The following is a 26,049-nucleotide window of genomic DNA, read 5'->3' on the forward strand; positions in this document are numbered from 1 at the left end:
CACACTGGGACTAGTTCCAACATGAATCAAGCATATGAAATGCTTGAGGACTGCAGACCTGTGTTGATTAACACTTTGTCTTGCAACTCCATTTTCTGGCCCGTCGTGACCCTTCCATGTTCGCCTGGAACTGGGAGGCGGGCCAGAACTTGAGGTGGGAGACTCTTCCCAAAGTGTGGACTGAAATAAACACTCCACTGTTCTGCACCCAAACTACCTAGGTTTCAGGGTTTGCTGTACAGACTGGAGCATGGCCCCAGACTAGTAACTCGTAGGCAGGTAATATTCTGATCACATGTTCTAATCATAATACCCTCCCGTGGTCTTCTATGTCCAGGGCGACATTTGACAAGCAATCAAATATATTTAAAAAAGTGCTCATGCAATTTTTTTGTATTAAAAGTTATATGGTTCGTCTGAGGTACTAAATTACCAGGGTAGTGTATTAAAGATGAACTCTCTAGCAAGTGGAATATTGTCTTTGGATCGTTACCGTGATATAGAACAGTAAGAAGTAACCCTAAACATTGACCCATCTCAAACAGACCCTAAACTTTGTTTGTCCGAGGGAAGCAAGTTGTTTAATCGGAAAATCAAGGAAAGATAACAGGTTTGAGATAGGTCAATTGCATAACTAAGCCTGCTGTTAAGTATTCCAGGGCCTGGGACAAGTGTTAAGGGCCCTCTACGTAGGCCTACACATAACAGACCTATTTCAAGCCACACCCTCTTTTCTTGATCCTCCAATCACAACTGTTGCTTCTCACCACGGCTGTCATGATTGCAACCACTCCCCCACCCCGCCGGTAGCAGACCTGTAGGTGATCAATGAACAGACACCACTCCCCCACCCCGCCGGTGGCAGACCTGTAGGTGATCAATGAACAGAGACACCACTCCCCAACGCCCCTGGTGGCAGACCTGTAGGTGATCAATGAACAGAGACACCACTCCCCAACGCCCCTGGTGGCAGAGCTGTAGGTGATCAATGAACAGACACACCACTCAACGCCCCTGGTGGCAGACCTGTAGGTGATCAATGAACAGACACACCACTCCCCAACACCCCTGGTGGCAGACCTGTAGGTGATCAATGAACAGAGACACATTGGTTGTGCTCAATGGGCAGTGTCCATGGAGGTTTGGTCAATAAAGTAAGCACTCAAGCTCTAGTTCTACAGGCCACGTGTAGCTCAGACTCTAGGTCCATAAGAGTTCTGCCAATTCTGGTACATTTTGTGAGATCGCCGTGTGTCCCGTTTTAAAAATAGCGATACAATTAAAAAGTGTGAAGGACCTAAAACTCTATGGGTCTAGCAGTCTCTGGCTCAACATGCTCCTTCCATTAAAACTCTATGGGTCTCACACTCAATATGCTCGTTCCATCTTTTCACCCCAGCTTCTCCTGGCTTTGGTAAAAGAGCGCCAGTAAAACACTGGCCGACATGTTTCGATTGGCACACTAATGTGGAAAGCCATAATACAAAATCATTCCTATTGAACCAAACATAAATCATGGGAATAAAGTAAACCGCCTAGGCATGAGAGAGATGGTATTATACTTATTTTTTATTTAATAGTGCTGGGATGTGTTATGTTGTGTTTGATTGGTTTATGAGGAGGATGAGGGAAAATAAAACTGTCACCCTGCATAAATCATCGTTAATTGTAATTATGGAACCGGTTTTTGTTCTAATCAACACATAAATCTCCAAGAGCGTATTTCTGGCAGGAAAATGTCACTCCTCGTGCTTCGTAATTGATGGCTTCTCTGAATACATGTTGGGCATTTAATCATTATGTAAATAGAAGACATTATTCAGGATGTGATTAAAAAGGGGGGGGGGGGGTTGGGGAGGGGACTGATGTGTAAAATATAACAATTACACAACTAATAGACTCCCCGCAATGCGTTCTAGAAAGTTGAGAGGCACCAAAGCGCTCTCTGAAGGAGCTAATCAGTAGCAAATCTGCTTGGTTTTCTCAAGGCATAAATATCACATCCATTTGTTTACTGTGAGAAACACTGAGAGGCAGCTCAATTCCACTGTATATGAAATTTATTCCATTTGTCACTACTGTACAAGAAATATAGAGCTGGTTTACTGTGTATCCCCCACCGGTTACAAAGGTGGTATCATTTCAATAGGCTGTAAGTCACATAGGAGCTGGGAGTCGGGAATCAACTGTAGGAATGCTACACATTACATATGAAATTATCAAATATGGACCACAATATCGCTCACTCACACACACACACTAGTGGACTTAAATAAAACCGCAGGCTCTATATGACAAATGGGAGGTTGTGTGTGTGGGGAAAAAGGGAGTTATGGTAAATAAATCCCTGATAAGTTTTCTGTGGAGTTGGCTTGGAAATTAAATACACAATCAGTATATTTTCAGGGTGATTTCCCCCCCCCCCATATTTGCCATTACCGCATTCTACAGACCAAACCGGAAAAACATCACATTACAGGCAGGTCTTTCTGTGGCATAAGAAGCCATTTAATCAACATTCACAACATTTCTATCCGTTTAAAAATGTCCCTAACAAGCCCTGACTGGTGCTCAATAGAGACTACAATACAGAGAAGAAAAAGACTGAATAATAACAAAGTCCTGATAGGGGAAGGTCCGGTGTGTTTGTGTGTGAATGGTGTCGCTCCTTCACCGCGGGTCCTACAGAGCACCTCCCTGACCTCCCGGCCCTCCGGTTGCCCGCAGCGCTCACTCCTTTCTGCGCTTCTTGTCGTGGTAGTCGTCCTTGGAGCGGCCGCCGCCGGTGGCGGAGGGCCTCTTGGCGCCGCCGTGCTGCTTGGCCTCCTCCAAGAACTTGTCCAGACCGAAGGGGTCCTCCTCAAACTGCACCGGGGCCTCAGGCCTCTGCCCTCGGTCGCCGCCCGAGAACTCCTTGTCCGGAACAAACCTGGTGGGGGGAGGGGAGATTGGCTCTGTGAAACTTTCCTATGAGCGGCTGATGTCGTTTCATGTTGGTTTATTTTTCTTATTTGAATCAATCATGCCGGGTGAGGTAATTTCTTAAAGAATAAGCAGATTGCCGCCATCACAATGATAATCACAAATATGCTTTGGTCTTTAATAATAAACACTAGATCTGCAGGGTTGTACCAATTTGCAACAATAGCGCAGAAAACGCAATATTTATAGAACCCTCGTTAAAATCAGCGACTCCCAATTAGTTGACAAAAATCCTAGGACCATTAGTCATAGCAAGAATTCCTTCAGTTGAGGACAGCGCTCCATTCCTAGAGGACAATGCTGATTAAGTTAACATATGGGGCCGGCTATGCTCGGCTGGCACTGTGGTGCCAAGGGCTCCTGCTGTAACAACATGTGCCACGTGCCTGGTGTCTAGAGAAAGAGCTGTGACCTCAAAACAAATGGTCCTTTTCTGCGGAGTACCACGCTGTCAAACCAGCAGCTCAGGGGGTGCTACTAAATGCAAGATCAAGAAACACCGGGGGGCAGAGCTAGCAGTGCCCTCTCCGTTGTGACTGTCAAGAAATGTGTAGCTAAATCTGTAAACAGGGAAGCTAACTGGGGGTGAAAGTTCATCATGCCATTTTTTTTTAAACCCAAACGCAAACAAATATCTCAGATTCACAAAAGAATGAAAAATAACAAAGAACACGATTATAGGTAGAACCCGGGCCTCTTTCATGTTTGCTCACTGCCTCGTGTGCCAAACAAAGTAGGCGGCGTAACTGTGGCTTTATGCCAACGCTTCCACCAACTTGCACGGTTCTTGAATTAACAAAGGAAAAAGAAACGAGAACCCATCTCAGAACTTCCAGAAGTTCTCAAAAGGTCCCATTATTAGATAGTTCAAGTTTGGCAATGGAAAGGCAGCAAAAGTTTCACATCTTTAACCGATCTCGCGGCCAACCACGTATATATACGTTGTAAACTCGGTTTTTCTTTTATTCCATTTTAATATCCTACTCAATGTCACAGAGCTGTATTTTGGCTGGAAACGGCATATCGGGACTCCAAAAGTGCAGTACCGGCCAGATCCTGGCATTGGCGCTGTCTCGATAATGCAATAATAGCATCAGCCAATGGACATATCGATCTACCAGATGGCGATCAAATAACTGGGAAATTCTTTTTGGAATCCAACCGGCCACAGGTAAGAGCGATTTGACGTCAATTACAGTCTGATCGGGCCTTGTTCTCATAGCCATCCACCCGGTCAGCGTATGATGTTGCAATAACGAATGCCGTTATTGGTAATCAATAATCAGAAACAACCCCCCCCCCCCCCCCCCCACTTTCATGCATTCATGGTGGAACATGATACGGATCATATGCATTTAGATTTTTAACTCTAGCTTGTGTAGGGCCGAAACGCCAATCGATTTAACGTTATTAGCTTAGCACCCTATAACTAGCTTTGCAGGAATTACCCCAGACCATTGCGGTATATAGTTCATATTCACGACGCTATAAAACTGGAACGTATTGATGAACAATTTATTTCTTTATGGCATATTGAAGGGAAGGTTTATACTGTCAATTGACACATAGCAATAATATAAAATATAGATTTAGCTCTACAAACAACCTCACGCACAGTGAAAACTTGTAATGAAAAACTGGCCTCAGAGTGGGATTAGACGGGCCCCAATGGCCCCGAATGTGTTAAGAGTCTGCCTTTATTTGCCAGTCTCAAGCCCTGTCCCTTTTCTTGATCCTCCAATCACAACTGTTTAATCAGAAACATGTTGTTCTAAATGATCAGCCTGAGGGTATTAAAGTTTATAGCCTTCCTTAGGGGAGACTTACGGAGCATGCATGCTCTCTCCCCACCCTGCTTTACACACACAGTGCACCGGCCCATTGCAACCACATTATTCTACAGTTGGCCACTGAACAGCTCCACTGGAACTGTAAGGGTTCAGTGCCTTGCTCAAGGGAATTTTCCTGCTGGGTCGGTGATCGAACCTGCAATTCCGATCACAAGCCCATTTCTCTTAACTTTTAGGCTACTACTTCTTGACTAATCATGTATTTTTTACAGCAGTTGCAAATCCTAGGGTCTGCTGATATCCAGGAATAGTTTGATTGTACCCAGGAGGACTTCCAGAAACACAGCAAGCGTACTGAACAACATTTTTATAAATACAATTAGTAAAAAGTATATATATATTTATATAAATAATATTTATAAATGTGATAAAGAACTAAAAATAAATTACCCATTCATCTCATCTTACCTGTTGGTACCACCTGCCATGAGCGTGTCGAAGTCGTCTCCATACGTGTCCTTGTCCGTGCTCTTGCCGGGCCGGTAGATGTTCTGGGCCATGTCCCGGTTGCCGCGGAATGGCTGGTCATACACATTGTACATCTCATCCTCGCCACCCGCAAAGCCGCTGTCCATGCCCTGCAGAGAGACGGACAGAGAATGAGAGGAGTCAGCAACCGCTACGGCTGTCAATATGTTGAGTTTTAGCGTATATCGTCAGTCCTTTTGCAGGAGGGTTTCCATATAATAAAATCTTAATGCGCAATGCTTAATTCATCACTAATAAAAAACAAAGTAAAATTTCTGACAAAACTACGGTATTTCTAAAATGAGTCATACAATATTAAGAGCGTCAACTGAAAATTACAGTTTGATATCGCACTTGCCATTACAATACAACAGATATCAAATCGGATTAAAGTCTGGTATGCATCGGTATAATGCTCAGCCCTTCACAGGACCCTTCACTCAACTTTAAGAGGAACTGGTTGCTAGGAATCTACACAGAACTAAGATTATGGAGCGTGTTTCCACATGGGAATATGAGTATGATAAGTGGCAGCATGATAAGTGGCAGAGTAATAAAAATAAAGAGAAAGAAAAAACCATTAGGAGAGATTTATTGAAGTGTTTTTCAGAACCGCAACGGTTTGAAAATAGCACAACAACCTCGGCTGTCACAGAGTTGTTTGACGCCCACTGAGCAACAAAGTCTGCTGCCACAGGAGACAGGCCCCTCGCTTCAAACTGTGACGCAGCCTGCAAAGCAACAGTCACAGGAGACAGGCGCCTCGCTTCAAACTGTGACGCAGCCTGCAAAGCAACCACTTCACACCAGGGCTGAACTGTCTAGCGAGTTCATATTTATATCGCAATTACGAGAGAACGCAATATCCATTATGACTACAATATGACAAGTGTCAATTATTAGTAGCCTATACATACCTATATGCCAGCCTATATACACTTTAATTTCCCCCCACAATTCACAATTAAACAAGAGAAAGTGTGAGCTTCATTCACACAGAAATACCAGGTCCGTATAATACAAGGGAAATCCAGTAGCAGACAGATGAATGCCATACAGTTACACATATATAGCAGGTAAATGTTTCCCTCAATTGCCTGCATTGCATTTACAAATGATCCACAGGTAACTTTCAGGAACCATGATTCTTTTCTCCATCACACTGTTCCGATTTAAAATGAATCCAGCAAACTCTGGTTCACACAATTATTCATTACAGCGGTGCTTCTTACAGGACAAAGGATAGGATTTGCTGGAGATATTAGGATATTTGATGTTTTTCCACCAGGTATCGGAATAGAGATAACGTCAGGCGGTCAGGTGGCGTAGTGGAGATTGTGCTCGTCACCAATGCAAGAGGCCGCGGTCTCGACTCCCGGAGTCAGCATTGCCCTGCGGCTTGGGCCGGTCGTCATACTAACTCGTTTGGCTGAGTTAGGGGGAGGGAAGTCGTGGGTGGTAATATGGCGTCGTGGACAGCGACGCCTACAGGTCAGGTCTGGGCGCATGCTCAGCGAAAGGCAGAATGGTGAAGGCAGCGTGACCTCCCACGCGTTACGCTTCACCAATGAGAGTCCTCACTGCCAGGTGAAAAAGGAGCCACTGGCTGTCTCCACATGTGTCGGAGGAATCTTGTGGTGGACTTCAGGGTTCCCTTGTACCGACCAGTAGGAGGAACATGCGCACAACAACCAGGTAGGGGAGGGGGGGGGGAATTGGCATAACAACAAAAATTGGGATGGGGAGAAAAAATAGAAAAATCAGGCGGAGAAAAAGAGGATAAAAAAAATAAAGGAATTGAGATAACAATGGTCTTTTGACATGAAATCAAACTGAAGCTCAAGCAGGAGGTGAAATAATTTACAACATTGTGGGTAGGTGTCGTATGTAGTGTGTGTATGACGTTACCGTGCTCTGGTTGAAGAGTCTTTGGTCGTACTGGGCCTCGTTGGAGGGCCGGGGGTTGGGCATACCCAGAGCGATCAGCTCACTGATGTCTCTGTCCTGGTCCTTAAGCAGCTTGGACCTGGTGATACACGCAGTTTTGATTGATTGAGAACTTTATTAACAGATTTCAGAATGGGTACAGTACAGTACAGCTCAATACACACAATTGTTAAGGGGATGCAGACCAGAGAAAGACTTTCGTCTTGTTTACATCAGGGTCCCCCATTTTCAATTCATCATAACATATATGACATACAGATACAGTACTGCTACATCTATACATTTATGACATACCAGATTTGCAAATACAGTACTGTTTGTGATCACAAAGAGTCTAAAAAAGAGTATATACATTTGACGTAGAAACTGTACATTGGAGGAGGTTGGGTAGGTGGGGTGGGGGGGGGGGGAACTGTACATTGGAGGTGGTTGGGTGGGTGGGGGTTGGGTAGGCGGGGTGGGGGAAACTGTACAAGCAAAACTGTACATTGGAATATCGAGAAAACCATACTTGGTTCCAAGAGGAGGGTCTTGTGTATTCTTGGGTTAGGTCATTTACTGTACATTGGAGGGGGTTGGGTTAGGACATTTACAGGGGCCAGTTTCGAATTGCAGTCTCCCGTAGGGGTTCTTTGAGAGTAGTTTTGAAAGTGAGTACTGATTCAATTCCTTTACAGCTTTGGGTAGGGCGTTCCACATTGATGTGGCATAATTGCGAAAACGTGTTTAGTCCCTTGATTGAGCCGAATCTGGGTTTAACATGATTTGTAGAGCTAGGAGTTAGGGAAGGAGGGAAGAAAGACAGGCCACTGCTAAATCCACAGACAGGGTGACCATCAGTGTTGGGCAAGTTACTTTAAAAAGTAACTAGTTACAGTTACTAGTTACTTCTTCCCAAAAGTAACTAAATTACTTACTCAGTTACAAATTATAAAAGTAACTAGTTACTTCAGAAAGTAACTATTGCGTTACTTTCAAGTACATTTTCAACAAACAACGTACACAAATCTAAACTATTTTAATGTTGCTGTGGGACAAAGTGAGACTAGCCTCTAATCGAATGCCATGTATGTAGATATTATAATTATTATGTTTATATAGTGGATCATACAAATACAAACACAATAGATGTTTTGGAACTTTTTATATGTATTGCCCCGCAACAGGCTACAACTGGGCAACATTAAATTATGGTGGTTAAGCACTATACCAAAAATAAATAACAAATATATACTGATTGATTGACTAATTTTTATTAAGATTGCAGAATGGGTACAGTACAGTTCAATACACACAATTGTTAAGGGGAAGCAGACCAGAGAAAGACTTTCGTCTTGTTTACATCAGGGTCCCCCATTTTCAATTCATAATGACATCTAAACTAATCTAATCATGACAATTAAGACATACAGATATACACTCTTTGTAGTGCAAATAAAACAAAAAAACAGATGTGTTGCGTGTGTCTCTCACTCTCTTTCTGTATCTCTCTCTCCCTCTCTGAGCACCTGAAGACTGTGCTATTAAACCAGGAAGTGCAGCACTATGTTGATAAGGCTGTCAGCAGTAGAGCCTCCACTACTGTAGTGCCCTGAGCTGCAATACAACAAACACAAGACTAAGAGCGAACAAAAAACTCTCATGGACCCGTCTCTCATTGACTGACTCGCTTGTGTTGTTCGTTGGATTTGTTTTGGATTATTTAGGCTCGCCAAACAAACTATCAAAACGCTCATGGACCCGCGGTCTCTCATTGACTGACTCGCTTGTGTTTTCGTTGTGTGTCCGACTATGCGTGCTTTCGAACACCCGCCCAACTCTACCTCTGATTGGCTTACCATGAAATTGTACTCAACCTCAGCCAATCGTCAGCATGTATGCGCTTGTCTCGCGCACTGCCCACTAACCAAGGAAGAACAGTTAAAAAAAAGTATTGCCTCTTGGCACAGAGATCTAGTTGGTCTGATGAAAAAAACTGCTTCAATCATAGTAACGCGCCGCATTTTTTGGCAGTAACGGTAACAGCGTTATCAAGATTGGAAGAGTAGTCCGTTAGATTACTCGTTACTGAAAAAAGTAACGCCGTTAGTAACGCTGTTATTTATAACGCCGTTATTCCCATCACTGGTGACCATACACCAATTCTCAGGTCTCTACAGCATTGACATCCATCATAATAGGGTGTCTATAAACTCACAGAATTGCTATTAGTCTCATTTTCATTGAAAAACATTAACATGATCATGGTGCGATGTTTCTTTTTTGGTGGTGGGGGGTCTGTACCAAGAAAATATATTTTATTAAAAAGGAACACGCCATTATGGGAATTCTGTCTTAACACATCCCACGCCGGAAACGGCTTACGACGTGTTTCAAGTTCATGCGAATTCTGCTAATCCACGGCGTACGACGTTATTGAGATCATATTTAATTTTTTCGCCATGTTATTCATAATTCCCTCACAGAGCCTGGTATGATGCAGTGGGAGCATGCACAACTCTGCAACGCTTCAATACTGCCACCTGGTGGATGAATCGGCGAGTTGCCAAACCGGAAGTGGATCTCTTGTGATCCCGGTGCATCTGACAAATGCGTCCGGCACTCGCATATTGTTGCGGGACTGTATACACACGTCTGTGTGTAGCGATCGCTGCCATAACGCAATAATCTATACGATTTGGCCGTTTATTATGATTACACAAACCGGAAATGGATTTAGGGGATCGCCGTCAAATAAGTGGGATCTTTTTCCTCCAGTCTCATCGTCGAACGGTAAGAGGACGCCGACGTTACTTTCAGCCCGTTTGTTTATTATTATCCATGCAAACCGCTCTGATCAATATATCACCCATACTACATAAAGCATTTATCGACGATCACGGAATTATAAACGACCCCCCCCCCGTGCATGATCAGTCATAACGTTTAGGATCATGTACAGTTGAACATTTTAATATAGCGTGCATCGCCAACAAACGGCATTTGATAATCTATATATGCGTTTATGCCTATATCTCACGTTCTAGGAATTACTGCAGAAAACGATAAAAACATATTTATATTCTAGACGGTATTTTCGTATGAATATATGAATGAAAAAGTAAAACGTTCCTACATCCTGAACGATAATCGATGCTGAATGGGCCATAGTAATGTCAATTTAGCAATACAATTTAAAAAGGTATAGCCCTGCAAAGAAGGTGAACATCTCCATAGGCTTACAGTGCTGGCAGAGAGTGGTATAAGATGCTCAAATTGCGTGGCAGGGAATGTGTTAATATAGCTATGATAACGTTAACGAAGTGAGCGTAGGGAATTAGGGAAACGTTACTGTAGTGTAGCGGGGACGGTAGAGAGCGGCAGCACTTAATTTGCGTGTAACGTTAGTCAATAACATTAAGAATAGAGAGCTGCAAACGGAAATTAATGTCCAGTCCTTGAGAGAACAGTTTTCTGGTCTACTGTCACCACCTTACAGAGGGAATTACCCTGAAGTCCGGCTAGTTATAACAAGCAAGTTACATGACCGGCACTTCGGCCCGGCAGTGTTAGGAGAACGCTCCCCTGTACTCTACTTCAAGTTTCAAGTTACTACGGTTCAGATTAATACAGGAAAAGGTATACATTGGGGGCTCAAGTCCGAGATATGAAAATAAATCCTGATTTCATCTGTGAGTTGTAAACTGTATGGAAACGTGAAGTTAGCTCATGCTACTGGAAAACGGACACACGAGGCAATGTTCTCCATCCGCGGGTGCCTTGACACACCGCGGGATTGTGGTGATGCGGTTACCGCGACAGCCCTATGTTAAGTTGTTGCTCCATCCGCTTGTCATCAGAGCCTTTACAAGCATCAACGTTTTGTTTATCTGAATTTGGCAATACAAGCTTAATCCTTTCTCTGCCACGCTTATATCCATCCTTATACCATCCTCTGCCAGCTCTATTTGTCTATGGAGATGTTCCCCTTCTTTGCAGGGCTATAACTTTTTAAATTGTATTGCTAAATTGACATTACTATGGCCCATTCAACGTCAAGTATCTATCGTTTAGGATGTAGCAACGTTCTACTTTTTCATTCACATATTCATACTAAAATACGGTCTAAAGTATAAATATGTTTTTATCGTTTTCTGCAGCATTCTGCAGAACGTGAGTTATAGCCCTAAATACATATATTAGATCATCAAATGTAGTTTGATACCGATTGAAGTCAGATAAAAATTTTCAATTGTACAAGGTCCTACACGTCATGCCTCATCATCTGCTGGTGACCGGAGGGGGGGGGGGGGGTTATAAGTCCATGGCCGACGTTAAATCATTTATTTAGTATGGGTTATATATTGATCAGAGAAGTTTGTATCGAAAATATTAATCAAACACGCCGAAACTCACCGCAGCTTCCTCTGACCGTTGGGTGATCAGTGTGGAGCAGAAAGATCGCTATTATGGGATGTTGCTATATGCGATCCATTTCCAGGTTGTATAATACTATATACGTCCAAATCATGTTGTTTATCGAGTTATTGGCAACGGATCGCTATCCAGTGTATCAAGCTGGAGTCCCGCTAGCGATAGCGAGTGGCCGGACGAAATATGGGTGAGCACCACTTCCGGCGCGTCACTTCCGGTTTTGGCGATTCGCCGATCGGCCACCAGATGGCAGTCTTGAACCGTTGGAGAGTTGAGGAGATCAACAGCAAGTCTCAAGTCTCCGTGGGTGAAATATGATTGCCATGACAGATTTTTGAAATATTGATCTCAAAGACGCTGTACGTCGTCATTGGCAGATTAAGCATGGCGAGCAATGACGTCTAAAGTCGTCCTTGGCGATTAAAGGGTTAATATTCAATGTTAACACATTGGCCGCCAACAACGATTATATACGTGTTTGTCCGACAACCGTTGAACACCAACCACGTATATATACGTTATTTGATCGTTATTTCTATTCATTACAGGCCCACTGACTCTGGGTTAACATTGGGAATCGCATTGAGAATGCCTAGGTGTAATACCGGCCGCATCATGCTAGACGGCGGTATCGAGCACCCTTTCTAACATTGTATCCTGGGCTGTGGGATGGCCAAGGCTTTCGAGTAAAATGTTTCGTTGTCGGGCAAGATGAACGGTTCTGCCGGTTACATTGAAGCCCGTCAAATATGCCCGATCCATATGTTATGGTGGATTATGCCGTCGAGCAAATCGACATTGGATCTACCAGATGGTGATCAAGAAATTGGAATATTGTTTTTGGAATACTCCCGGTCGCAGGTAAGGACGATTTGACGTCAATTTTAGCTTGATCCTGCAAGGCTTTTGTACCGATCGGGCTGATAAGCGCTTTTAGTGTTGAATACGAATGCCGTTTCCAACAATCAAATAGTCAGAAACCTATAATGTGGATTTGATTCCGGAACAATAGCGGGTTCGGACAAGAAACGACAACGTCTACAATGGAATCGACGTATACTGCCATAACTAAGCATTTCATGAATTACCCTAGACCGCTCAAAAACTTATATTGACCACGGTATAACACAGGAATGTATGGATGGAAAAATTATCTCTTTTTTGCATCTTGACCGGAAGAAACTCAATGTCAAATGACTATAGTATTGTATCCATGGCGGCTATAATATAGATTTAGCTCTACAAACAAGGTGACTAACTCCCATCGTTTACAGCGTGGCAGTAGCTACCACAGGATAAGGCTAATCCCCGGCGGCCAATGAGTTAAAGATCAAAGTAAGCATACAGATATTGAGAATCTTTTTGTAAAATGTGCAACCCTAGTTCCACCTATTGTAGTCCCCTGAGACGTATTTAACCCTAGTTCCGCCTAGTGTCTATCACATTTAACCCTAGTTCCGCCTAGTGTCATATGGTCGTCGTCACTATATATTTATAGTATTTAAGTATGGGCGGTGCGTTTAAAAACCTCTTATCGGGAGCGGCTCTGGAGATGTTCCTGTCGTGCTGTCGCTCTTTCCTTCTGTCGTGGCGGATCTCGTCACGTTCCCTGACATCACCGTCCTCGCCAGCTGCTGTGAGGGGAGAGAGGGAGGTGCGCCAAATATAAAGAGTGAAGGAGGAAGTGAGAGGGAAAGATTAAGAGCGATAACGAGAAAGTGAATAAGGATGGACAAGCGAGAAAGAGAGGAGTGAGAAAGGATAGAACAGGTGAAATAACAGGAGAGAAAGGTGAGATGCTGAAAGCTGGGGCGGTTGGTATTATTAGAAATATATATATATTTTTAAATAAAAAATAACCTCTAAAGCCCGGTACCGGAATTAACCTCTTAAGCCATAGCCATATTGTCTGAAAATTCACCTAAAAATACATACCTTAGTAAATGGAAGATTCTACAATGGAAGATTCTACAAGGTCAATTAGCATGTTCCCGGTATCTAGGGTCATCTATGGATCTCAGGGAATGTATTCCAAGTCAGGAATATTGTGTCCGTTACTAGGCTTGAGTAAATTGTAATGAAGACGAGAATATAAATATTTTTCTTCTCATCTTTGACGGTTAATAACACCATGCTAACAATGACCAGATGTGAAGAATTGCCACTGAGCTCATTCAGCACCTTCTTGAGATCAAGTGTAAAAGAATTCGAAGCAAATGAATAAAAGGCAGATGATTTAGAGTTTTTTTTGTAGTGTATGATTAAATATGAATATAGAATATCAGGCCTATAAATTACCTTATTATGACCAAGTCACACATCTATAGATCAGGCCAAATCTCCTCTTTCCAATGGCAGAGTTCAATCTGGATTTAGTACCACCAGGCGCCCCTGACAGGGCAGCAAAGAAAACATGAATGAAATCTACTGCAAGTACAATTACCTTTTTGTAATGTAAATAGCGCCGCCATTTTTCATCCGATTGAGCAGTTTTTTTTTGTTGCTACATTTTAAAAAGAAACGCAACATTAATTAATACGGCCTGTATTAATCTATTTATGACGTGAAATGAATCTAGACCAGATACCGGGCTGGTTGGGCTTAACGTATAATAATCATAATAAGTCTAGGTAATGGTTGTGTTATTATCATCATCATCATTAGGACTGACCTTTATCCCCGTGACCTTTGATGCCGGCTCTGCGGTCTCGGGCCATCTGGGCCAGCTCCCTCAGCTTCTCTTCCTTCTTCTCCTTCTCCTTCTGGGCCATCTTCTTCTCCACCTGGGCACGCATCTCCACCGCCTCCCTGGCCTGCAGTCACAATCACCAAGCACGGAGACAAAGGGTCAGGGGTCAGCATCGTTACCAAGGCCCCATGTTCCACTTAATTCCTTTGCTTTAAATCTTTGAAACTTGATTGAACGATGTGAATCTGATGTGAAATTTTACTTATTTGAACCAACAATGAGGTGTTATCCGTCAACCCAAATTAAGCATAGTATTTACTTTACCCATTAAGCCTGGATAAACAGTGTTTTTCATAGAGTTACACTTTGTCACTAATTATACCAGTGAATACCAATATGTGTGGGTATGATGACAAGAGGGCAAACATAGCCGTTCTGAAAAACTAAAATGAGCCAAACAAATGTACCAAATTTGAGAAAGAAAAGGTAGAGAGATGTGTAAAATCTGGTGGAATCATTTCAATATCAACAACACAGTACAAAATAAAGATGCACAGAGCTAGCAACACAGCACCTTTCTGTCAGCGATGTAGAGGGCCTCGGCCAGCTTGGCAAAGTTTTCGTTGATGTGGACTGTCTGCAGACCCCTACCGTCGGCGGCCAAGCGCTTGTCGAGAGGAATGGTGTAGCCCTGGGAGTCAGAACAGAGAGAGAGAGGTTGTTTTTCAACGTTACTTGTTCCAATTCAACATCTGCTCAATTTTTAAACATGAAAACAGCTAAGGATCAGCTCATGTAATGCTAAATTACTGTACATTGTTAACTGTTTCAGGAGGGGGGGGGGGCTGAGGAAGAGCTTTAGCTTGAAAAGCAGCCATTTTGCTCTCATGTCATGCTCAGGTTGTTCCCAACAGGATGGAAAGGAACCCAACCTGAGCATGACATAGCCAGATGCCCACCATGTGAGTAAGGTAAAACTGTATTCTTGTGTACTTTCGCATTCGATTGGCTTCCCAGCTTTCATTTTTTGAGACAGTAACATCACCTTAATAAACAGGGAGTGCTTTTTCTATATCAATATCACGGCACACAATATGGACTTGCAAACAGTATGGAAAAATCACATTAAATAGGCGAATCCATTTGATGTTCATCACACTGAACTACATGGTAACGTAGAGTGTGATATCATACCAAAACATAAACATGTTCAAATTGAAATTAGATTTCAGATATCATTGTGTGTCCGGCAGCATGGCTACATGAGCAGAGCTCCGGCAGCGTGGCTACATGAGCAGAGCTCCGGCAGCGTGGCTACATGAGCAGAGCTCCAGCAGCGTGGCTACATGAGTAGAGCTCCGGCAGCGTGGCTACATGAGCAGAGCTCCAGCAGCGTGGCTACATGAGTAGAGCTCCGGCAGCGTGGCTACATGAGTAGAGCTCCGGCAGCGTGGCTACATGAGCAGAGCTCCAGCAGCGTGGCGACATGAGCAGAGCTCCAGCAGCGTGGCTACATGAGTAGAGCTCCGGCAGCGTGGCTACATGAGCAGAGCTCCGGCAGCGTGGCTACATGAGCAGAGCTCCGGCAGCGTGGCTACATGAGCAGAGCTCCAGCAGCGTGGCTACATGAGTAGAGCTCCGGCAGCGTGGCTACATGAGTAGAGCTCCGGCAGCGTGGCTACATGAGTAGAGCTCCGGCAGCGTGGCTACATGAGTAGAGCTCCGGCAGCGTGGCTACATGAGTAGAGCTCCGGCAGCATGGCTACATGAGCAGAGCTCCAGCAGCGTGGCTACATGAGTAGAGCTCCAGCAGCGTGGCTACATGAGTAGAGCTCCGGCAGCGTGGCTACATGAGCAGAGCTCCGGCAGCGTGGCTACATGAGCAGAGCTCCGGCAGCGTGGCTACATGAGCAGAGCTCCGGCAGCGTGGCTACATGAGTAGAGCTCCAGCAGCGTGGCTACATGAGTAGAGCTCCGGCAGCGTGGCTACATGAGCAGAGCTCCAGCAGCGTGGCTACATGAGCAGAGCTCCGGCAGCGTGGCTACATGAGTAGAGCTCCAGCAGCATGGCTACATGAGTAGAGCTCCGGCAGCGTGGCTACATGAGTAGAGCTCCGGCAGCATGGCTACATGAGTAGAGCTCCGGCAGCGTGGCTACATGAGTAGAGCTCCGGCAGCATGGCTACATGAGTAGAGCTCCAGCAGCGTGGCTACATGAGTAGAGCTCCAGCAGCGTGGCTACATGAGTAGAGCTCCGGCAGCGTGGCTACATGAGCAGAGCTCCGGCAGCGTGGCTACATGAGCAGAGCTCCAGCAGCGTGGCTACATGAGTAGAGCTCCGGCAGCGTGGCTACATGAGTAGAGCTCCAGCAGCGTGGCTACATGAGTAGAGCTCCGGCAGCGTGGCTACATGAGTAGAGCTCCGGCAGCGTGGCTACATGAGTAGAGCTCCGGCAGCGTGGCTACATGAGTAGAGCTCCGGCAGCATGGCTACATGAGTAGAGCTCCAGCAGCGTGGCTACATGAGTAGAGCTCCAGCAGCGTGGCTACATGAGTAGAGCTCCGGCAGCGTGGCTACATGAGCAGAGCTCCGGCAGCGTGGCTACATGAGCAGAGCAATTCATCCAGGAAGCCTCCGGGAGCCAGCTGGACCCTGTCTGATATTGCAACGCCTCAATACCGCCGCCTGGTGGATTTCGGGCGAGCTACACTCCACTCTAAACCAGAAGTGGCGCTCGGTGCTTGTTCAATCCGACATTACAAAAAACTAAAAAATCCATCAAACTGTGTTGTTGCTAATCATTGACACATGCCTAGCCTGTAATAATCCCCCCCAGAAAAATGTACTTTGCATTTGATATTGAAAATATTTTACCTTGTGTTTTTTTAACAATAATTTGTGATGCCATCACACAAACTGGCATTTAAAGGGTAAATCTTCAAAAATTCCTGCACCAGAATGCAAGAAATTAAGTCTTTGTAACAAAATAATCCCATGCCCTTAATTGGCTGATATCAAATCCCTGTATCCTGAGCCGTTCAGCCATTGTGTAGTGCAGGGGTGTCAAACTCATTTTCACAGAGGGCCACATCAGCATTATGGTTGCCCTCAAAGGGCCAAAGACCGTATAAATGTTAATGTAATGTAAAATAAATGTAGCTACACATTTACATATTGTTAAACATGGTGTTTCTGTATTTATTACTTATTAAAGTTATACATATTGCATATTCATTTGCATAAATGTAAAAATATATGTTAGCTTATGTTATTTTAACAAATAATTTTAGTTTATCAGAACCCCATATTACTTCACCAATCAATGATCAAACCATTCAAGTAAATAACAAAGAAGAATATCATCAAATACAAGCTATGACGTTAAGTTTGTTCAAAACCTTTTTGTCACAGTCAAGAGGGGCAGAACTAACAACTGTGCGCTGCAAAGAACACGTGGGACAGATGTAGCAGATGTTACAAAAACAAATGGCTGCACACAACCTTGCAGAGGCCATACATCCAACTAATGGAAGATAGTTTAATTAACTTTAATTAACAGATTGCAGAATGGGTACAGTACAGTACAGCTCAATACACACAATTGTTAAGGGGATGCAGACCAGAGAAAGACTTTCGACTTTTTACATCAGGGTCCCCCATTTTCAATTCGTAATGAAATTGCTATTATGTGTCTGCATGAACACACAACTGTAACTGTACTCAAAAATAACAAAATAAGGGTTGTCTCAGTTCACAACTATATTGGTCAAGTTTTGGGTGGGACTTGTTTGCGTCCCTACAGCTTCTTATTCAATTGAGCGAGATGCTCGGTTATGTCACACAGCCAGTTTGCATCCGACAGTTCAGACAATATTTCTTCAACCCTTTGTTACCTATTCCGCCTGGATCTTTTTTGTATTTTGGGCTGTAAAATTGTCAAAGAATGTCTGAGGAGTAGGTGCTTTTGGCTTTTTTCCTTTGTTACCTCAGATGTTCAACATACATGTATGTGTAAGAATGTGTAATAACTAAGGCTGTCAAAGTTAAAGCTTTATTAACGCATTAACCCACAATTATTTTAACACTGCTATTTTTTAACCCAATATTAATGTAAAAAAAAAGAAAAAAGAAAAAAAATCTTTTTTTACCTGAGCTCTTGGGGGGCCACATCAAATGACGTGGCGGGCCGGGTTTGGCCCGCGGGCCGTGAGTTTGACACCTATGGTGTAGTGTGATATGTGCCTGGTGCCAGTGTATGGCAGCCATTGAGCCTGTGTAGCCCAAGGTTGGGTGCTACCAGTGGTGGTGAAGGAGGCAATTTCCCTAACCCTACGTTGTGAAGCGTTTTGAGTCTGAGAAAAGCGCTATATAAATGTAATGAATTATTATTATCAATTTAAGGTTTATTTTTATCCACTCTCTTTTTTCAGTTTTCTCCCATCCCAATTTAGTCGTGCCAATTCCCCCCTCCCCTGTCTTGATCGTTGCTCGCATGTGCCCCCCACTGGTCGGTCGTAGGGAGGGTTGAAGAATCTATCGATGTCCCCTCCGATACATGCAGAGTCAGCCAGCCACTTCTTTTCACCTGCCAGCGCGGACTCTCATTGGCGAGGTGTAACATGTGGGAGGCTCACACTACCCTCGACATCTCCTGTCCTTGCTGTGCAGGCGCCCTGACCGACCTGTAGGAGTCACTGTTTACAACAACCAGATTACCACCCATCGACTCCCCTCCCGCTGACTGCCAATTGAGTCAGTATGACGGCCGGCCCAAGCCGGAGGCAACGCTGACAGCCGGATTCGATACCGATGTCTCACATGTTGGTGATGAGCGCTTAGACCGCTGCGCCACACAGGCGCACCAATTTAAGGTTTCTAATGATAATGTTGAATGAATTATGGCCCAGCCATAATCTCGTATAATATAAGATATATTTCTTAACACTAGCACAGCCGACAAGGGGTCACATGACCCCTAGGCATTTTCAATAAACGTATCCTCGTCACTCGGTCGAGCTCCAGCTCTTTCACGCAATGACTTTTCCTAAAAGCACCCGTTTTATCTGCCACGGCTTCTGCAATTTCAAAATGACTTCAGGAAAATGTAATTGGAACGCTATTCCACATATGGGCCGTTGGAACAGACGGAAGTCACAGCACTTTGCGAGTGTCTAGCGCAGGGGTGGCAAACCCGTGGCTCACGAGCCGCATGTGGCTCTTTGCCCATCAATGTGTGGCTCTTCCATCCAAAAAATAAATATATATATTTTTTATGTCACTCAAACCTACATTTCATTGTGGTAAACCTCATTTTTATATGCAGAGGTAATTATCTAGTTTACACTGTTTATTTTTCTCATACTGTCGGGTCGTCTGACCCGTTCCTGGCAAGAATTAGTGGCATTTTATAAAAAATAAAAAAAGGAACATTTTATAAATACAAGTAATAAGTCCCGGCCCCCCGTTAGTTACTGGCAAGATCAGTAGGCTTAGTGCCTTTAAAAAAATGACAGAAGAGAGAGTGTCACAGTACCTTAGCGTTCTTCCAGTTTGAGATGCAGGGAGGAATCTTCCACTCCTGTTGCTCTTTGACAGTCATCTGAAGGAAGGAACAAGGGGGGGGGGGGGTAGATATCCATTAACTTTTGTGTCAGGACCCGCAGGGCATTACCAGCCATTTACATCACCTGTCCATTTTAAACTACCGATAACAAATGGTGCTTAAAACTTGAAATGAAATAACATGCTTTGGTTCAGTTTAGAAAAGCAAAATATGATAAAACACATTTTAATTAATTTAGTCTTATTCACTTCACCACCATGGTTATTTACTTGGATCACTATGAGCGCATGTCAGTGAGCACTAGGTGCCTAATTAACTTCCATACATTTCAAAAACATGAACTACAGTGGTGAAAAACATTCTGAGTCAGGTAATCATGAATGTTACTTTAAGGAATTTAATCTGAATATTTACTATGAGTAATAGTAAAGGTGCAGGTGAGGGCCTGTTCTTGAAGTAACATTTTTATAGCAACCTTTTAACACTGGAGTGAGTGGACATTTCTGCAGCCGTACCCCACATTTCATCAAAGTCAACCAATATGGCAGCGAAGCGACTATCTGAGGCTACCAACCAAAAAAACAATACCTTTCTGCTAGGAGAGTGCATGACAGGTGCAGGAGGAGAGGGAGGACCACGGGGGATCTTCTTGTTGATCCTGAAATAACATTCAGACGTTCCATTTTAGTCTCATCATCGTCAAATGCAAATTAGGAAGAGGGGAGAAAAATAAAAAAGAAGCTGCGTCATGCTGTGAGAATCCATCTCATGAATAGTCAACAGACACCGGGGGAGAATTCAGTAGGTATAACAGTCATATTCACAAGTGATGTTGAACGTTAATTACAGGCGTCTCTAGCAGAGCAACGCATTGCTGTATGAAACATCCAACCGGACGAAAAGGGGATTACTTCCACAGAGGTATGGGTTGATATTGTCAACGGAACCCCAGTACCACCTTGTAACTACGGTTGGGCACAACGGAAGTCTATGGAGAAATGGGGGACAAGAAAAAGTAGCTGAAATTGCATGCAATTCAGTGTATCCCACTGTATTGTTATTTTTATCCTAACTAGTCTGTATATACATGACCACATCTTGCACAACCCTGGCCTATTTACATTTAATAGTGCTATTTAATTTAGTTTATATCCCATTTTATTCCACCTTTTTATTTTACAGTTGTACAGCCCAATTTTTGTTCCATCCAATGTGCTGGAGTACAGAGCCAAAACAACAAAAATGCTTCACTTGGCGTCTGGGTGGCGCAGTGGGCAAGGCACTCGCCACTAACGCAGGAGATGCTGGTATCGAGCCCAGCTCTCGGCGTTGCTACCGGCTTGGCCGGCCGTCATACTAACACAATTGGCAGTGTTAGAGGGTGGGAAAGCCGGTGGGTGGGGATTGGACGTTGTGCACAGCGACTCCTACAGGTCGGTTGGGTGACGCCGGTACAGCGGAAACAGGAAGTATCGGGGGCAGCGTGAGCCTCCCACGCGTTACTCCTCGCCACTGAGAGTTTGAGCTGTTGCGGTGAAAAGATGCAACAGGCTGCCTCCTCGTGTACCGGAGGGGACACGTGATGCAAGGCTTCTATCCTCACTACAACCGACCAGTGGGAGGCATAGTCTAGCAACGTTCAAGACAGGGGAGGGAAGAATTGGAAATACGAAATTGGGATGAGAGAAAAATAGAAAATAAGGAGAAAAAGTGGATCAAAAAAGAAATGCTTCACTTGACTCGGATTTAGATTAGATTAGATACATAGTTATTAGGGGTGGGGGGGAAAAGTCGATACAGCGATAATATTGCAATATGTTGCATGCAGATATATCAACACTGTCAAAATTAATGCTTTAACTCTGGAGTCATTTAAATTCTTTAAAGCGTTAACAAAAATGTATCTAGATTAATCTATGGAGTGAAAAATGTTCAATATAATATAAGAAAGTGGTCTAGCTGAGTCAATGTTGATAGTTTTGTTGAACATTTGTATTTCACAGGAGAGAAACTGTATTAAAAGAAACCTATTAAAATAGTATTTGAATCTAAATATACTTTCTTTGCGTTGATTTTACATTAATTCCATGATTTTACTCAAGTAAATATCTGTTACAAGCTTCGGTCTTAAGTAGAAAAATGCGATTTTTAATCTAGATTAATTACAGAAAATTGTGAGATTAATTAGATAATTTTTTTGAATCTATTGACAGCACTAAAAAAACGTTTTTCTTGACAAATATCGCATTTTGCTGCAATAAATGGAACAGACTAAAAGCGTTATCTTATTAGATAAAAACAGATGTGTGTCATTTACATTTTCTAATTCTTAAAAAGATAGGGTTTGGGTAACAACAGTTACTACAAGGAGAATGTTCAACACAATACACCATTGTCAGATTGGTTGCGATACCTTAGTGCAGTGGTTCTCAAACTGTGGTACGCGTACCACTAGTGGTACTTGGTGGTACTTGAAAACATTTACAAAAAAGCTAAAATTATTTTTATTTTTTTTGCAGTCAGGTTACTGGACTTAGAAGCAGGCCAGGCCAGTGTTTCTGGTTGCGGCGGCGCAATAGTTAGATAACCTAAGTGGGGAACAACCAGGAGATCACTGTGACAGAGAGTAATGCAGTCTAAACAGTCATAAATCTTTAATTCAACTTCAGCCCTGATCATAACCATTTCTCTTTTTTGATTTTTTTTGTAATGTCGGATAAAGAATGAAATACTCCCACTTTTCTGAAAAGAGTTGGTGTTAAATCTGACATTACAAAAAAAATTCATCAAAATCTGTGTTGATGCTAATCATTGACACATGCCTAGCCTGTAATAATCCCCCCCAGAAAAATGTACTTTGCATTTGATATTTTGAAAATATTTTACTTTGTGTGTTTTTTTTAACAATAATTTGTGATGCCATCACACAAACTGGCATTTAAAGGGTAAACATTCAAAAATGTATTGAATATGCGTTTTCTTTTCTTTTTTACAATAATTTGTGATGCCCATCACAAACACTGGCATTTAAAGGGTAAAAATTCAAAAATTCCTGCACCAGAATGCAGGAAATTAAGTTTTTGTAACAAAATAAGTGTGTGTGTGTGAGTGAGAGAGAGAATGACGGACAATTGCTTGCTGTGTGAGAGAGAGAGAGAGAGAGAGAGTGAGAGAATTAAGTACATTTGCTGAAATACAGTTGTTCTTAATTTTCTCACTTGCTATGTGAGAATGTTAGTTATTATGTTCTCAATGCCCTTTGCATTGTATGAGTTGTGTGGAAGCGTTTGCTAGTTCTAGTGCTATCCCTTTGTACATTGTGGCTGTGTCTGACAAAAGTTAACAATAAATAATGGTATTAGGAATACATTTGCCTCCTGCGTGAACTGTGCATAGCTGAATAGACTGTATTTTAACGCCGGTCATATGGTGGTACTTGGAGAGCCAGCTACCCTCTCAGGTGGTACTTGGTGTAAAAAGTTTGAGAACCACTGCCTTATGGCGCTTTTCCACTGCATGGTACCTACTCTACTCTACTCTACTCGCTTTAGGTACCTGGTACTTCGTTCCTTTTCCACTGCAGGTACTAAAATAAAGTACTCGGTTTGTCTCCGTGTGGGGAGGCGGGGCTGCTGGTGTACAGCTGAGAGCTCCATAGCTCTGTGAGAGCTCCACCAGCATAGCTATGTCCGTGTCATGAGCTAGTAGGCGCAAGCCAGAGTAAAACACAGTTTTCAATCAATCAATCAATAACAACATTAACGAGACTCTCGTTGTGTCTATTCTGATAACGCTAACGTTACCTCTCATTGTGTCTATTCTACAAGCGTTAACGTTAGCTAGGCTGTCTATGCTAACGTTAGCATTAGGCTAACAAGCTGTAACGTTACCAGTCGCGTCTATTTGCTAACGTTAGCATTAGGTAATAACCGGTTTAAAATGGATGGTGATTACCTCGCGTTGTGTCTATTCTATTAGCATTAACGTTACTCATACAAACAATCAATAGCGAGTTATATTGATCGCGCTATGTACGATAGCCATGCTAAAACGCTAGCACAACATCAGCACAACATAAGCTTAAGCCTTAACAAGTCAGCGATCTTTTTGCGAGACTAAACTCTCCGCTCTGTGGCAAATTGTGTTGACGTCGGTTTTGTTTAATCAATAAATGAGGCAGAATACACAGTGACTGTATTGTTTGTTTATTGAACTTGTGCCTGCTGCAACCATAATGAAATCCTATGCGAGACATTCAAGATAGCGGCGTTCTGTTTTCGTTCAGACTCTCCAAACAGTGACGCGTCTCTCTTCTGACCAATCAGTGGTCTGCAGTTTTTCACGTGACATTTATGGTACCAGTTCTACCCGCTTGGCTCGCGCTTGGAACCAGAGTCGAGCAGGGACTAAAAAAGTACCAGGTACTTTGGTAATGGAAAACCGAAAATACAGAGTAGAGTAGAGTAGAGTAGAGTAGGTACCATGCAGTGGAAAAGCGCCATTAGTGTAAGAAATAAGACTGTTGCTAATTCTCATGATAGGACCACATTTACCATAAACCTTTCACTTCTTGTTTTGCCGTTAGCTACCCCCCACATTACGAAATATTTTGGTGACGCGAGAAGCTGAGAAGCTTTGTTTTTTTGATGAAGCAAGTTGTTTGGAAAGGCTTCCTTTGAACTGTGCAGAAAACCAGGAAATAAAGTTTGCTATGCTATATTATTGAACTAGCATTAGCAGAAAACAAGCCTGCTTCCATTAGCTTGCTAGTAAACAATACCATCACCATGGCAACGTGCCACCCTGCCTTCTCCTTTCCGGCAGCGTCCTAAATTTGCTGTTACTGCCAAACCGTGTCTGAATCCAGCAGCATTAGGCCTATATATTATTTTAGATTAGAATGATCCATATAAAAACAACATTATCAACGACAATTGACAGCACAACAGAAATGCACAATACGATGTGGCACCGATAAAACGTTAAAGGATGAAAATGCTTTTGAACTAGCACTGTGTGGGAGTTATTCATACGTACTTGAAGCGAGGAGGCTCCATGGGGTCCTTCTGCATCTCAACCATGCGGATGACCCTCTGTTTGGCTCCCGAGTTGAAGGCCACGCCCTGCTGGGATGGAGTATACCTGGGGAGGAGAAAAACAGGATATGTCAACACGCACACAAGACTATGTACATCAGAAACATCCCATACTAGAAATATGTTTCTGGTGTTATCTTCTGGCCCAGTCAGTGGACATATTTTCCATCTTTTAAAAACAATTCCAATCTGTGACACTCTAGAAAGCGGCGGTCAGGGATTACGCTTTTATATGCACCATATAGCATGAATTTGTCAATCGATTGAACTTTCCTGGGCCGTGGAAATAACCCATTTGAATTCTTAATTTGGGCGATGTTCCCCTTAAAGCTACCAAGTGGTAACCAGGAAGCTAGATAACCCATCATTGTACCCTTCTTCTGCTTTGATTCTTATATAAAGTCAGACAATAAACACATGCAGGGAATACATTCGACTGTGACTCATACCTGATGTACTGTGCAGGAGCCTGTTTGTCTGCTGCCCTCACAGGCATGGCAGCCGCAATCTTCTGAGACACCGCCTTGTCCAGGGCAGCCCGCGTCTTCTCCGTCAGCTAAAACACAGGAGGAGAAACACGTCTGAGGATGGGAGGACGATGTGCGGAAAAGGCCGTGAAGCAGATTCAAACCAATGGTGTTGGAAATAGACGCCATAGTCCCACTAAGACACCACTCGTATTGAGAAGCAGTTAAAGTTAGGGATGTCACTGTGCACTGCTTTCAAGGTAAAACTCTACAAAATTGTTTCACACCATGCTAAAAATGACCAGACATGAAGAATTGCCACTGAGCTCATTCAGCACCTTCTTGAGATCACGTGTACAAAAAAATCAAAGCAAATTATTTAATAAAGGGAAGATGATTAACAGGAGACTTTGTAGAGACAGTACTGAATTCTGCCATCCGGACACACATGCTATTTGAAATATGATTATAGAATATCAGGCCTATAAATGACCTTATTATGGCCAAGTCGCACATCTATGGATCGGGCCAAATCTCCACTTTCCAATGGCAGAGTTCAATCTGGATTTAGTA

General features: G+C 43.2%; 1 protein-coding gene across 2 annotated transcripts in view; it reads right to left on the reverse strand.

Moving 5' to 3' along the window:
* Positions 1-1,646: 1,646 nt before the first annotated feature.
* Positions 1,647-26,049, reverse strand: part of snw1 (SNW domain containing 1) — a 38,455-nt gene continuing 14,052 nt past the window's right edge. The window contains exons 5-14 of one of the 2 annotated variants that reach the window (XM_084314672.1): positions 25,459-25,565; positions 24,951-25,055; positions 20,502-20,571; positions 19,884-19,949; positions 14,924-15,040; positions 14,332-14,473; positions 13,189-13,291; positions 7,209-7,326; positions 5,241-5,410; positions 1,647-2,929 (exon numbers count right to left, since the gene is read on the reverse strand). In XM_084314672.1, coding sequence (XP_084170798.1) covers positions 2,731-2,929; positions 5,241-5,410; positions 7,209-7,326; positions 13,189-13,291; positions 14,332-14,473; positions 14,924-15,040; positions 19,884-19,949; positions 20,502-20,571; positions 24,951-25,055; positions 25,459-25,565 — 1,197 coding nt within the window. In that variant the 3' untranslated portion in view covers positions 1,647-2,730. Of the gene's footprint in view, positions 2,930-5,240; positions 5,411-7,208; positions 7,327-13,188; positions 13,295-14,331; positions 14,474-14,923; positions 15,041-19,883; positions 19,950-20,501; positions 20,572-24,950; positions 25,056-25,458; positions 25,566-26,049 lie in introns of both variants that reach the window. The other variant, XM_084314671.1, reaches the window with a different exon arrangement.

Source organism: Notolepis coatsorum (genome assembly GCF_963971535.1).
Source record: "Notolepis coatsorum genome assembly, chromosome: 5".
Classification (NCBI taxonomy): domain Eukaryota; kingdom Metazoa; phylum Chordata; class Actinopteri; order Aulopiformes; family Paralepididae; genus Notolepis; species Notolepis coatsorum.